Consider the following 15,002-nt stretch of genomic DNA (forward strand, 5'->3'; position numbering starts at 1 on the left):
AAAAATTACATTTTGATTCTCACCCTGGGCTCTTTGGAGCAATTTGGCTATTTAATAGCTGACTAGGTGAGACGTGAGGTGGGGCGAGTAGAATTGATCGTTTTGAAAAGCCAAGGGCTTCATTCCCTCACCCCGTTGGGGTCTGGAAAGGTCTTTGATGAATGCTGAGAAAGAAGGCATTGCTCTATTTTTCTTTTTTCCTTTTTTTTTTTTTTTTTTTTTTTTTTTGACCATGCACAGCTTGTAGGATCTTAGTTCCCCGACCAGGGATTGAACCCAGGTCCTTGGCAGTGAAAACACCGAGTCCTAACTACTGGACCACCAGGGAATTCCCCACTATTTTTCATTTTAAATGTTTGTATTTTGGGGTAACTGCATTAAAGGGGATGGAAGGAAATCTTTCCCAGGGGCCACTGCAAGGTGGAGGGGCAGAATGAAGGATCAAAACCACCAGTGCTGCTTGTATGGGGGACCCAGGGGTGAAGGCCTGGGTTCGAATCCTGGCTCTGCCGCAGACTTGCTGTGAGATCTCGGGCCTTGTGTGATGTGAGCGGTCTGAGCCAGGTGTCCTCCCCCAGGGGGATGGGGATGGGAAGAGCACCTGCCTCGTGGGCTTGCAGGGAGGATTCAGGAGCTAATCTGCACAGTGCCCTGGGTTAGGTGAGCGCCCTGCCAGTCCTCCAGAGCCCCTTCCTGCGCAGCTGAGAAAGGAGAGGGATGTCCCCGCACAAGCCAGGATGGCAGACCCCGTTCTCTCGCCTTCTCAGCCCAGAGCTGGGGCTCCCAATCCTGCGGCTTGAAGGAGCTGACCTGGTCCTCACCCTACCTCCTGGGCCTTGAGGCCCCACCTGTGGAGGAGGGAGGGAGGCGTGGCCAGTGCCCAACAGAAGTCAGTGTTTGCTCGCAGAGTCCTCTGACTGGCTGTCAGCATCCCCTCAGCTGCCAAGAATGCAGACCTTGTTGGTACAGTTCCGTCCTTGAGAGGCGTGGTTCAGAGGAGCCCTCCAGTACCGTGTGAAAACCAGGCTCAGCTTCTAGGGCTGACTAGGGACGCTGCAGGTGGGGCGTTGTCTCAGAAGCATCTTGGGATTAGTTCTTGCTCCTCCATCTCTTCCCGTCCACTCTGCCTCTCCTGTGTGGGGCTGGGTCTCTGCAACCCTAGGCAGAAGCTTAGATAGACTCAGAGCTCCCCCCACCTCAGCATCTCCCTGGTCCCCCTGGGGGCTTTGCCAGCTTCCGCTGGCCCAGGAGCCAAGGTGAGCCTCCTGCTTGGTACTTGGGCAGCATGTTGGGAAACGTGAATGTGACACAGACATTGGTCATCATTGGTACTGTCCAGGGCCAGGCTATGCTCTGCTGGACAGGTTCCCAAGGGCACCACCTTAGGTTTTATTTTTTACCAGCTGCTTTTCAGAATCATGAACTGGAGATGCTGGCCCCTCTGCATCTCCTTTCCGGCTTCTTGGCAGAGGTGTCAAGAGAACGCAGCACCCTGGGCCATCCTCTTTTTTTTTTTTTTTTTTCTTTTTTTTAGTTGTTATTGGAGTATAGTTGATTTAAAATGTTGTGTAAGTTTCTGCTGTACTGGGCCATCCTTTAGACTTCTCTCTAGGGCTTCTAGCCAAAGGGTTGCTGCCGGATGAGACTTCTTACCTCGCGTGAGCTCTGGCGCCTCTCTCTAGATAAATAGTCTGTGTTGGCTCCTGCATCCTGGATTTACCTTCTGAACCTGGGATTCCCAAGAGGGTGAGTCATGACCAGTGCGTGTGTTCCATCTGCAGGCATGCATGCCTTTCGGCCTGCACAGACCGTTCCCAGAGAACAATTTGCATATGATGGTGCAGTCTGGAGCCAAAGGTTCAACTGTGAATACCATGCAGGTATGAGCCACGGCGGGTGCTGGCTGGTTTGCAGAAGGGTGGGGTAGTTGCAGGAGGCACTTTTCAGATTTGTTTCTATTTTTAAAAGGATCCACATTCCGTACAAAATGGGGCAAGTACTGAAAAATACAAAAGTATGTGGAAATCAGTGCAGGTGCTAACCACTGTTAAGTGTTGTAGACAGATACTGACACAAGTATCCAGATACTGATGTGTACCAAACAGATACCTGTTGTAAACTTACATACTGTATGATTATACATAGTCACATTATATATAAACACGGTGTGTGTGTATTTATAATCTTAGCTGAGATCCTGAAATGTTGCACGGTCTGCTTTTTTCATTTAGTGTTACATTATAGGCATTGTCCTAGAGGTTTCTTAACCTTTAATTTTTGGCTCATTATGGAGGACCAATTACTGCAGTGCTATCACAGCATTTTCACAAATTTTAGCAACTTTTAAAAAATATCTTGATGACCTTGAGAGGGTCTCAAGGACCATCTCATTATCTGGTGAGTAGAGAGCAATAGGAATGGGCTTAAAAGGCTGGAGGCCATCGGGAAGCCCTTTCGACTAAATAAAATCCAGACCCGCTGCTCTTCTCCCCCCAAGAACATTAATAGGCAGTTTTATTCTCTTTTGACCTGAGGCTGTTAAAGATCACAGTAAACTATTTTTTCTGCTATAGCCTCAGTTTCCCTGTGAGGACCTGAGGGTCCTGTCCAAGTATAACACGTGATGCTTCTGAAACATGGCTGCTTTTACAAACACCGTCCATTTCAACTGAGTCCAAATGCGAAAATTGCCGTCATGGAAAGGAAGACATAGTTATCTTCCTGAAAGGTCAGCCTTCTGGGCTCGTTTAGCAATCTAGGTTGGCCTTCAGGAACTTGGATCCCATGCAGTTTTTCTGGAAGAGCAGGCCCCCCCATCCCCTGCTGGGACAGAGCATCATTTAACGAGCATGTGGGTCTTCAGTTGCCTTTGGGTTTCCTTTCTCCCAGATCTCGTGCCTGCTGGGCCAGATCGAACTAGAAGGCCGGAGACCCCCGTTGATGGCATCTGGCAAGTCACTGCCCTGCTTCGAGCCGTATGAGTTCACCCCCAGGGCTGGCGGCTTCGTCACTGGCAGATTCCTCACCGGCATCAAGCCTCCTGTATGTAGTTTGGTTTTTCCTTTGGGCTGTCCTCCTCATCTCTCAAGCTCAACAGTAAGAGGCCTGTGACCTTCACCAGCAGCTTTAAGCAAAGACAGCCAAGTAATAAGTGCCATGCTATCCCTGCTTACCCACTAGACCCTGGGGCCTGCAAGGACCAAGAGGACGCAGCCATGTCGTGTTTACCATCATAATGCCAGAGCCCAGCACGGTGCCTAGCGCATCGTGGGTGCTCGGGAGGGATTGCTGGTGGATGGGAAGATGAATAAGACCAATCCCAGCTCTGCCTCTTCCTGCTCTGCGCCCTTTCTCCACCGGTTCTTCCCTGCATCTGAGGGCAGCTGGGGACGGCGAGGCCCCTCACCAGGGTGCTCTCTGTGGCCAAAAGGAGCATCACAGAGACTTATTTCACAAAGCTTCCCTACGAGAACCTCCCCTGGCTCCTCCTTGACCTTGGGAAAATTGACCAGCGGTAGCAAATGTCTAGTTTTTCCTCAGTCAGCAACAAAACTCTCCCTTAAGAGAAAGGTTTTCTCCTCACACTTGGCAGAAATGGCTTTTCGACTGTTAGTACCTTCTGTTCCCTGGTCTAGTGCGTCTCTGCAAGGACGCCTCTTGTGGTCAGACAGCTAAGTCCAGGTTGTGAACGGGACCAACCCTTTGTGTCAGGGCCACCAGCTGCTCCCAGGGCTCCTCCCTCAGTCCCACACGGACTCTTCAGTGGTCATCCGTGGCCCCTGGCGAAGGGTGGTGGAGAGCTGTCGTAGACCAGAGAGTTCTGAACTCTGGTTGCGACCCCTTAGTGCATCGTGAAATGATTGACTTCATGGAATGAAACAGAGTCGGGTGGTAAAGCATCAGAGTGAGGGATGGGGTCGTTTCATAGAGTTTTAGCTCGAGTCGTGTTATCTTTTATCGGCTCGTGTGTGTGTGTGTGTAGGTGCGTGTTTGCTGCTTACTGTTATAAACCCATTTCTCGTGGAATTTTGGAAAACACTGCATGATGAGGCGGCAGTGCCATTTCTGTGTGGAAGATGGGGTGCATGTGGGGTGTGGGACATGGCACTGAGGACGGACTCCTGGGCATGGGAGCTGGCACTTCTGTTCTATTTGTCTCTCTGCGCTCGGGCAGAATAAGACAGAGGCAACGCCAGGGGAGAGCAGGAGTCCCTGGGGCCGTGGGAGACGTCAGAGCTGCCAGGGGCACTGGCTTGAGCCACCCTTTAGGAAGCACACCGTCCTCACTGCCACCCCTGGGACCTGGGTCCCCGCTTCTCCCACAGGAGTTCTTCTTCCACTGCATGGCCGGGCGAGAGGGTCTGGTGGACACGGCTGTGAAGACCAGCCGCTCCGGCTACCTCCAAAGGTAAAGAGCACCTGCTCTGCCACCTTTAGGTGGCATCAGCGTCGCAGGTCCATTCACCTCTGTCATTTTTTTCACATTTTCATTGACAATTCACTTAAGATCCCTTTGGATGAAAAAACTTCTAGAAAAAAATGTCCATGGGTGGCCCAAGACAGAAAATAGCCGATATCCTTCCCCTCCTAGAGGATCGGTAAAGTGTGAGCTCAGAGGTTTATAGGAAGGGCCCGTGAGTCAGCGTGTGTGCCTTTCCCTGGGGGAAACGTCCTGGGTGGTGATGAACTGGTCCCCCCCCCGCCCCAGGAGGGCTCTGTGGTTGGGCCAGAGAGGATTCCAGGCCCCTTGGGTCCGGCACTCGGAGCCAGGCCGGTCTCAGTTTTAAGCTTCAACCTCCCACCTGCCCGAACAGGCCAGTCAGAGGAGCTACGTGTTCCCTTTCCTCCCAGAGAGGAGGTTAAACAAGCAGGTCTGGACTGGTGCGCCCTGAGTTCCTGCATCCGGCGTGGATTACAGGGCCAGATCCACCTGTGAGCAGGGGTTACGCCCCACCTCCATCCTCTTAAATCATTCAAGGATACCTGTAGAGTGTAGAAAAAGCTAGGAATCGAGTGATCACGTGAGTCTGGGGGTGGGGGATCTGTGTCGGGGGCCATCTGAATGCAGGGCAGGGAAGAGGAGGGTGTTGGGGATCCGGGCTGGCATGAAGAGCGGTAGCCACTGGGGCAAAGGGCACAGCTGTCCGCAGGACCCCTCTGCCGGTGGAGGGTCACGGCAGAAAGGGCGAGTGCCTTCCTTCAGACAGGAGGGGCCGTAGGTTGGAAGGCTGCCTCTTGTGGGTGGCGATGGAAAGGGAGAATCCGACGCGGCGAAGACGTGGGGCAACCGGCTGAAATGAACAAGAGGCAGGAGGCGTCAGGCCTGAGTGGCAACACAGTGGCACGGTGGACAGAAAGCAAGACGCTGCAGAGGGGAGAGAGAAAGTTGTGGCTGGCGTGAGGGGGCAGCGGCAGGATAAGCAAGGGGACACGTTCCAGGGAGGGGGCCTGAAGCTCGGGAGAGGCCTGGAGATGCATCCTCCGGGGCCGTGGCTGGTGCTGAGAGCTGCAGCCCTGTGAGGTGCCTGGTACCTCAGCATCTTCGGCAAAGGGGACCTGGATGCTCAGCTCCAGCCTTGCCAGGCCCTGGGCTGGGTGCCGAGAAGATAGTGCCGAGCTCTGTCCTTGGAGCTCGGGGGACCAGTGGCTCCTAGGAGACCCCCTCTGAAGGTGGCAGGAGGAGAAACCAAGGCAGGGTGGCCAGAGAAGTAAGCTAAGGCCAGCACCAGGGCAACAGAGGCGGGCAGCTTGAGGGCGGCAGCTGACCGCTGGGAGCACTGAGGAAAAAAGGCACCAGGTTAGGGCTGTCACGTCAGCATTTAGTTCCTAAGGTCCCCTTTGTCCCTGACAGTCTCTGGACTAATGGCGTGAGAGAAGCATTGGATGGGGAGACAGCCCCGCTGCTTTGCCTGCCTCCTGGGTCTAAGGACACTGGTCCCTGGGGAGCCCTGCCATGCCAGGGAGTGACGGAGCAGGCAGTGGTCCCAGCAGCTGGGGCTGGAGCTGGGAGTCGGGGTCGAGCGGGGCAGCCAACCTCCTCAGGACACGTGGCTGCAGCCCCTGGCCGCGAGGTGCTGTAGCTCAGAGCCTGGGGCACGGGAGCCAGCCTGTCCTGGGGGCTTGCCTGGCTGCAGGACAGCAGTCCCCTTTTCTGCCTTCCATCCGCTCCATCAGAGGCTGCCCTGGGAGGTGGCGAGCCTGGTGGGCGCTGAGCCAGTGGTCCCTGTACAGGTGCATCATCAAGCACCTGGAGGGGCTGGTCGTCCAGTACGACCTGACAGTCCGCGACAGCGACGGCAGCGTGGTGCAGTTCCTGTATGGGGAGGACGGCCTGGACATCCCCAAGACACAGTTCCTGCAGCCCAAGCAGTTCCCCTTCCTCGCCAGCAACTGTGAGGTAGTGTGCCGGTCCCCCGCGCCTGTGGGTCGTGGGGCGGGGGCCGTGTGGTGGGCCTCCCGCCCTGAGCCTTGCCACTCAGAGTGGCCGCTGAAAACTAGAGTGGGAAGAGTTCAAAAGCACCAGGCGATGCCTTGGAACGCCTGACCTTGTCAGAGCCCCTCCCTCTGTGTGCTTCATCCCGTGAGATGGCAGAGAGGCACGCATACATCTAGAAAAACTGCACCATGTGGGGCATTTGCCTTGTGCCGGGCCCTAAACTAGAGCGCACCATGGCTGCTGTCTCCTTTCCTCCTCCCTGCAGCCTGGGGACGCAGGTGGCCCTCTGCCCATTTTACAGCCAAGGTAGCTGAGTGTCAGGGTTTCAGTGACGAGCTGGTGAGTGGTAGGGCTTGTGTCTGCACCCAGGCCCTCTGACACACAAGCCCACGGTTTTCATGCCACACCTTACTGCCCCAAGAGCGATCGTCACCGTTAGCTCAGCAGTCACCCTGTTTTACAGATTGGGAAACTGAAACTGAGATGGCCTGTCCAAGGTCATGAAGCAGGTGGTCGAATTGAAGGTTGTACTCCGGGGTTGGCTCCTTTCCATGCTGGCGCTGTGTTCTGGAGGGACTCTGAGTGTCACGGTCTCTCCCCCGTGACCTCAGCTCCTGAGACTGCCAGCTCCCAAGTCTGATTGGCACAGGGTGAGGGCCCTGGTTAGCAGTGGGCGCTCAGACCCCCCAGGGGCATCGTGAGGGCTCCACACGGGCCACCTCCATCCTGTGAAGTTGTGTGACGTGGCCCTTGTGTTACGCCCTCATCTCTTTGGTTTTGTCTGTGTGGTCTGTTTGTTTAGGTGATAATGAAATCGAAGCACCTCCATGAAGTTTTATCCAGAGCAGATCCCCAGAAAGCTCTCCGCCACTTCAAAGCCATCAAAAAATGGCAAAGCAAGCATTCCAACACCCTGCTGAGAAAAGGCGCCTTCTTGAATTATTCCCAGAAAATTCAAGCAGCTGTGAAAGCCTTGAACCTCGAGGGCGCAAACCAGAACGGCCGCAGCCCTGAGACTCACCAGGTAATGCTGGGGTTCGGTGGGGGACGGGGGTGGGCGATCAGTCAGGGGTTGAGGGGATGAGGAAGGAGTTGTTTTCCCGGTGGAAGGTACAGTCATGAAATCTGGCTTCATTCAGTGCTGGTCAGGAAACATGGCACTCAAATAGGGATTTAAGGAAGGGAATCTTTACAGAGGTGTGGACAGGGTTCCAGGAAACTAACTAGGGCTGGTAAGTTGGGTTCCCACCTGCCCCCCACAGGCATGAACAGTCACCAGGAGTGGAGAGGGTGGCCGTGGGCAGAGGCCACCTGACAGGAGCCCTCAGTAAAGAGTTCTGGGCTCCGAGATCCATTAGAGAGGGCGGGGGATGAATGCCCAGCCTCACTCTCCTCCCACATCCCCTTCTGCTTCTGGGACCTCCCATCAGCCAAGCACAGCTGGGAGCCAGGAGGCAGGGGAGCGCTTTGAAGCAGTTGCTGTGGGACAGCTTTGGGGCATCGAGCGTGTGAAAGCCTGGGTGGGGGACAAACAGGGATCCAGTACAGTCACCTGGCTTGTGGTGACTGTGTCCTTGTTGACCTGAGACAGCCCTGGCTTTGCCTCTCATCCCAGTAGTATTATTAATAGTGCCCCATTTTACGCTACAAGACACTCAGTTTGGACAGTAACTTAACGTGGTCACCCTGCCTGTGCTTGAAGGGCCAGGACGAATCGCTTGTAGAGTCATGGTAAAGCAGTGCGCCCTGGGATGGATTCGGTTTCTCCGTGTTTCAGATGTCAAGATGGCCTTCTCGTTGCCGTCAGGTTTCTGTCTCTTTCCCCTTTTCTCATTTGAAGCCAGTGCCTCTGATATGCCTTATCTTACGGGGCATCCCAGGAAGAGAAGCCTATTCCTGGTGCCCTCCAGCACAGCTGAGGCCCGTCCTTCGTTTCAGATGTTGAGGATGTGGGCTGAGTTAGATGAGCAGAGCCGGAGGAAATACCAGAAGAAGGCGTCTCCTTGTCCTGACCCCAGTCTGTCTGTCTGGCGCCCAGACATCTACTTTGCATCAGTGTCAGAAACATTTGAAAAGAAGGTGGATGACTACAGTCGCGAGTGGGCAGCTCAAGCAGAGAGGAGTTACGAGAAATCGGAGCTCTCTCTGGACCGGTAATGACACTGATTTATTGCACAGCACACACAGAGGGAGAATCTGCTCCTCAGGCCCTTCCCCGCCCACTCTGGCAGCCTCCTGGGTTCAAGACCCCAGCAAGGAGGAGGGAAGTGAAACAGAGGGCGCCTTGCAGGCCCTGAGGCCTGTGGGACGGATGAGAGCAGGTAGGCAGGAGTGTGCCCCCCATCTGGGCCACGACGGAGAAGAGCGCTCTTTGGGGACAGAGCCCTGCACAGGTGGCCCCTCTCTTGAGTGTGGTGTGGTGGGCACGGTTATGTGAGAATCAGGGAATCTGGTCAGCAGCTGCCAACCCTGTGAAGCTGGTCAGAAGCTGCCAACCCTTCACTGGTTTGAAGTAGTAGGGAGAGAAGGCACATCAGGTCAACAGAAAGTCTGACTTTTGAAAAGAACTTGCATAGAAACGTAGTTCTATTACCTTCCTCTGTGTTCAGAGGTAATGTCCCGTTTAGTCGCTGTTTGTTGAGCCACTTCCTTGTCCTATGTTCCGGGGTAATACAGTGTTCCTTGGCTGTTCTAAAAGGGCCGGCATTCGTAGGAAGAAGGGTTAGTGAATTACAAAATTGTGGAGTGCGCACATTTCCGATGTAGCCTGTAGCCATTTGCACTAATTAAGAAAGTAAGCACCCCCTTCCCGCCTCCCCCCCCCCCGCCATATCCCCATAATTGCTCAGTGAACCTCTTCCTAGTTTGTACAGAGGGAGGTTTAAGCCCTCTCCAAGCCGTCACAACTACTGGGCAAAAAAAGAATTAACAAAGGGAAACGCGAATAGTGAGCTCACTAGTTCCGTGACATTCTCAGGGTGAGCGTGAACAGTCCGAGCATGGACATCTAGAGCTTCAGCTACCCAGCTGGGCTCTGTGCTGTGTCATTTCGGACATTTCAGGGTCACTGGCCGGAATTTAAGGCTTAGAAGGACCATTTGTTTAGGAAGAAACAAGCCCAGAAAGAGGGAGAGGTAACAGGTCCATGTACCCTGCTTGCGGGTGGCATTGACAGCTCCTGACAGGCAGGTAGTGTCTGCGCCCCTGACTCCTGCTGTCCCCTGCCCCATCTCCAGGTTGAGGACTCTTCTGCAGCTGAAGTGGCAGCGCTCGCTGTGTGACCCGGGAGAGGCCGTGGGCCTGTTGGCCGCACAGAGCATCGGGGAGCCCTCCACACAGATGACCCTGAACACCTTCCACTTTGCCGGCAGAGGCGAGATGAATGTCACCCTGGGCATTCCCAGGTGGGGGACTGCGAGGGTGCAGGGGCTGGGTCTGCCCTAGCCCACTCCTGGGGAGGAAGTCATTTCATTAGAGAGAGAGAGAGAGAGAGAGAGAGAGTGTGTCATCAAAGCAGGGATCAGGGTTGGAATTTCCAGAGCCCAATGGGCTTCTGTGGTTGGATCCATGCCCAGGCGTCTTAGCATCTCCATTTATCTCTCCACCAACTCCTGTATCCAAGTTACCTGAGATGCTTGTGAAACTACATACTCCCGGGGTCAGGCCGTCTGGTTGCCCAACTTCGGGGGCACCACTCACCTAGAACATGACCCAAAGGGGCCCTGGCCCTTCAGGTAAAAGTACGCACCTTGCAGGATGGTGGCCGCTGGGTGAGAGGAAAGAAAAGAGATCAGGCTCGCCTGCCTGGCCCGGCTACTTTTTAGCAGAGTGACTCAGGCTCCCCAGCTTCCTGTGGGAGGCAGGAGGGCGGGGTGCACCGTGCAGCCGGGCTGTGCAGGCTGACTGAGCCATGGCCGAGGTCTAGCCATGGTCCCTGTGCCCAGTGGGAGCGCTGCAGACGCTGCTTCCCTTCCCTGCATCTCTTATTCGTTCAGTAAGCACCCACACTGTAATGCGAGACACAGGTGATAGGAAACAGGAAGAAGACACAGCCCTGTCCTTGAGGAGCTCGTGCTCCAGTGGAGAAAGCTGACAGAAGAGTCCCTTGCTGTCACACGCAGGGCCAGAGCTGGGACTCCCTGATCAGCATATCTCCCCCACGAGATCCTGTGGTCTCGCAGATCCTCAAAGAACTGTGACATCTTTATGAGAAAGGCCTCGCAAGAGTAAAGAATCCGGGTACCTCTTACGGTCAGATGTGCCCTTGTTCTGTGACAGGTTGAGGGAGATTCTCATGGTGGCCAGCGCCAACATCAAGACGCCCACGATGAGCGTGCCCGTGTTCAACACCAAGAAAGCGCTGAAGAAAGTGAAAAGCCTGAAGAAGCAGCTCACCAGGGTGTGCCTCGGGGAGGTAATTGTCTCCCTGGGACCCAGGGCTGCAGGCGTTTTCCTGCATCCTCCCATCCGTCCTCCCAACTCTTCTCCCATCCGGGCAGAACAGCCTTTGCCAGCTGTTCAGACCCTGGCTCAGACTCCACCCAGTGAGAGGGAGGCTTTCTCTGCCAGGTGCTAAGCAGGGATGGATCAGGAAGCCTTAAAGGTAATCACTGGTCTGCAGCATTCTTCGTGCCTTAAGAATCGGGACACTTTCTGGGTCAGCTTACCAGCCCCGCTGGAGCCTGCCCCCTCCAGCCTCAGGCCGTTCTCTGGAGGTGTGCCTACAGGGTTGGGGGGGGTCTCTCTCCCCACCCCCCGAGGGATCTACACCAGCAGAGCTTGTTGGAGTTTCTTTGGGATTTTGGCCTGTGGTCCCAGCCCCCCTCCCTGCAAACTCTCAGTTTTCCCATAACCCACTTGTAATGCTCAGTCCCAGGCTTTGGGCAAATTGGTTTCTGTCTGTCAATCTGGTTCTAGGTGTTGGAGAAAATTGATGTCCAGGAGTCCTTCTCTATGGGGGAGAAACAGAACAAGTTCCGGGTGTACGAGCTGCGGTTTCAGTTTCTGCCACACGCGTACTACCAGCAGGAAAAGTGCCTGAGACCCGGGGACATCCTGCATTTCATGGAAACAAGGTCAGGACTCAGGCCGTGCTTATTGCTTGACTTTGTCATGGACCTTGAGGGCTTCTGGCCACAGGACTCCCAGAGACCGGGTGCTTTTGCGCAAATGATTCCTTCAAAGGAGGTGTTTAGAAAAGGAACAGGTCCTGCAGCCTCATGTGGCTTGTGGGTATGACTGCATTAACCGCATTCCCGTCTCTGCCCCCTGTTTTTCTCTCTGGCCCCTGAGTCTCGTGTACTCAGGTTTTGTAGGCTTTAAGATGGAGGAGTTCATGTACCGTAAAGAGAGCAGAGCCCCGTCGCAGTGGTGCTGCTGTGATGCCAGACCAGCACGTGGTGTTAATTTCTGTCATGATGCGGTTTCTGATACATTTATATTCTGCTAAGAAGGAGCAGTGTGCTGACGGCATGCTGCTCTTGAACACAGGTCTATAACTGGGGTTACCTTCAGCTTCGTAGAGAAATTCTGGTTCCCTTCTGGTGGGGAGAAGGAACATCCATTTTCTCTCCAGTTCAAGTCACTGTTGGCCATTGGAAAGCACGGGCCACAGTGCTGAGTGAGCAGGAGTAGGATGGTGGTCGTATTGGGGCTGGGGGAGCCAGGAAGAGCCAGCGAAGCACTTCTGGCTGGCCACCTGACCCTGGATCACGGTGCGCAGACTCAGATGGCTGCGGGGCCGGCAGGTGAGAAGGCCGGTGAGGCAGGTTGGGGGTCCCCGTCCGTCTGGAGAGCGCGTCACCGGCCTCAAGCGGGCAGGGATGTGGGCCAGGGTGGCCAGACCTTCTGATGCAGAAAAATAAGAAGAAAACCGCCTCTCCTTTTTCTTTCTTTGGCTGTTGGCTTGCTTTTACTTTTTATAGATAAATCTTCTCTAATTTGTAAGCATTGGCAACTAATTCATATCTTTTTAAAAGCCTGGTGAGGGGACTTCCTGGTGGTCCAGTGGTTAAGACTCTGCGCTTCCAATGCAGGGGGCACAGGTTCGATCCCTGGTCAGGGAACTAAGATCCCACATGCCACGCAGCACAGCCAAAAAACTAACTAACTAACTAAATTAATTAATTAAAAAAAAAAAAAAGGCTGGTAAGGCTGAAATAGATCCCATATGTCAGCAGGATTTGGCCACGGACCACTAACCACTAACCACTGTCTTGAGTCTAGAACAGCCCTCAGGTTTTCCGGAGCTGCTTGGAAGTAGAGAACTGAAGGCAGAGTCGAGGCAGGATGTCCGTGCACTCAGTCATCCCACAAATATTTACTGAGTGATGCCCACTCACAGGCTAGGCCCCAGGGCAGTGTGGCTGGGAGGGAGTGACTGTCCTGCCATGGGCCCTGTTCTGCCCTCACCTGAAGATGTGGACTGGCTGCAGCCTGGCCCCCGAAGCAGGTGGCATGTAGGATGGCGGGTGTTGTGGTAGATGAGCTTGGATGTGAACTCAGCCCTTTGGACGGGGGAGCTTGCTGGGCCTCGGAAGCACCTATGTCGCTCTTTGCCTGGGTGGAGGAGGCTCGTCTTATCAGGCAGGCCCAGTGCTCTCGGGGTGCTGGGTCACGGCGCAGGAGACCTGTCTGTGCCCCAGCTGCCAGCTCATTAATTAACCGGGAGGAACACCACTCCCAGGCGTGCCGCTGTCTGTGCCGGCCAGGCGGCCCTTCCCTGAGAAATCGGAATTCGGGTCACGTGGCCTCCTGAGAATTACCAGGAGCAGGCGGAGTCTGCGCTCTGCCCCATTTGTCTGCATCTCAGGTGTGGGCCTGCCAAGCAGGTAGGTCACATGAGGCGTGCCCCAGGCTGTGCTCAGAGTTCTTTCTCTTTACGTTGCCTTGGGGAATTGAAAATTCATCACTTTTTTAAAAGTTCTTCTTGGTAAGGAAGAGCCCCAGCTTCTTCCCAGTGGTGACAGACTTGGTCAGCTCCTTCTTTGTATTTGGCTCGTGCACTTGAAAGGCTGTGATGAACAAAGCCATGTGCAGTCGCGCCTGGTGGAGCTGCCCTGTGACTTGGGCAGGGGGGCCAGAGGGAGCAGCACGTGGAAGGGGCTGTGGTTGGGCTACCTTTGCCAGGCCTGGGCAGCGAAGCAGCCTCACGCAGGCCCCCTGGAGACCACACGGGGATGGGGGTGTGCCTTCAGAAAAGGGCCCCCCCCTCCGCCGGGAGCATTTTCTTTTTCCTTTCTCCCTTCCTTTTCTCTCTCTTCCCCACCCTTTTCCCTCCCTTTCTTCCCTGCTTCTGTCCCAGCTGTGGGATCTTGAGACTCTTTTGACACAGATTGGAGAAAAAAAAAATAGAGACACAGAGGCGCTTCCCTAGATGGAGGTGTATAAGCCGTGAAGCTCCGCTCAACATCTGTCCTGGCGCCCACCCCTTTGGGTGTGTGTGGAAATGGTCTGGAAGGTGGGCCGGGGTGGTGAGGTGGCAGGAGTACCGAGCTAGGTGGCAGGGGTGTGTGAGTTCCACGGCCTCCGGTCCCCAGCCGTGTAACACCAAGCCAGCAGTCTGCGGCGAGAGCTTCTGTGAGTCTGACTCTGCAAACAGCAGGTGGTGGAGCTGTTGGCAGGCACTTTCGGAAACAGCTGAGGGTCATGTTCCCTCGGTAATTATTTATGTGGGACGGAGGTTTCTGTGCAGCTGCCCCCCTCCGGTTCCCCCTCAGTTGCCACATTCCGACAAACAGCACGACCTTCACAGAACAGTCACTGTGGGCCTCCGGTTTCCTGGCTCTGGGCAAAATCACAGAAGGACAGACTCTTTGTACCCCCGGGAGAACTTCTGGCACACAGGTGACATGCCGGCCACTTACTGTTCAGGGGGTTATTCTCCTTTCTCACCTTCTGTCACGTTCTGCACTGGTCCTGTTCACCAGAAGAGGCAGGCAGGGTAGAAAGGATTTGCACCGGGGGTGGTTAGGGAAGGTCTCTTGGGGGGTTCCATCTGTGTTTAGACCCCACCGTGGGCCTGGGCGCGGCTCCAGCAGGTCGAGGGGAGGCTGGGGAAATTGATGGCGGCGCACATGGCCCGAACAGAAGCCCAACGATGCACGTGCAGGCGGTGGGAGCAGGTGGGGGATTGGGGTTGAGGCCAGTTGCGGGGATTGAAGTGCTGGCAAGGGAGCCTCAGAGGGGTGATGTCACCTGAAGGGACAGGCCAGGGCGGCAGCCCCACAGCAGAGGGAGGCGACAAGCAGCTTCTGTGTGCGGAGGCAGCCCAGCTTCACAGCCCGTCCGTGTCATTTCGCGCCTTGCAGTCTGCACTGCAGGTTCAGGCGTGGGGCAGGGGCGGTCCCAGCACTTACAGGCAGGGTCAAGGCCCTCGTCTGTCTCTGTCTCCAGACTCTGGCAGAACAGAGGCTTGAACCAGAGCCTGTCCTTTCGGAAACATCTCTTCCCCCCACTCCTCCCGGGTGGACCGTATCTTTCTAAAGTCAAGCCGGGCTTCTCCCCTGTCTGGCCCTCTGGTCTCTGTCCACAGCACCTGGTGACCAGGCTCTTCCTTGGATCGGTG

The 15,002-nt window shown here is 55.2% G+C and overlaps 1 protein-coding gene across 1 annotated transcript in view; it reads left to right on the forward strand.

Moving 5' to 3' along the window:
* POLR1A (RNA polymerase I subunit A) overlaps positions 1-15,002 on the forward strand; it is a 75,714-nt gene that overhangs the window by 52,808 nt on the left and 7,904 nt on the right. Inside the window, exons 19-27 of the mRNA XM_022556064.2 lie at positions 1,782-1,880; positions 2,890-3,042; positions 4,326-4,408; positions 6,232-6,397; positions 7,239-7,460; positions 8,375-8,589; positions 9,673-9,840; positions 10,715-10,850; positions 11,354-11,511. Of these exons, the coding sequence (XP_022411772.2) occupies positions 1,782-1,880; positions 2,890-3,042; positions 4,326-4,408; positions 6,232-6,397; positions 7,239-7,460; positions 8,375-8,589; positions 9,673-9,840; positions 10,715-10,850; positions 11,354-11,511 (1,400 nt within the window). The remainder of the gene's footprint in view (positions 1-1,781; positions 1,881-2,889; positions 3,043-4,325; positions 4,409-6,231; positions 6,398-7,238; positions 7,461-8,374; positions 8,590-9,672; positions 9,841-10,714; positions 10,851-11,353; positions 11,512-15,002) is intronic.

The sequence above is a fragment of the Delphinapterus leucas genome, chromosome 13 (assembly GCF_059928025.1).
Source record: "Delphinapterus leucas isolate spDelLeu-1000000601 "Yukka" chromosome 13, BTC_Dleu_Yukka2, whole genome shotgun sequence".
Lineage (NCBI taxonomy): Eukaryota > Metazoa > Chordata > Mammalia > Artiodactyla > Monodontidae > Delphinapterus > Delphinapterus leucas.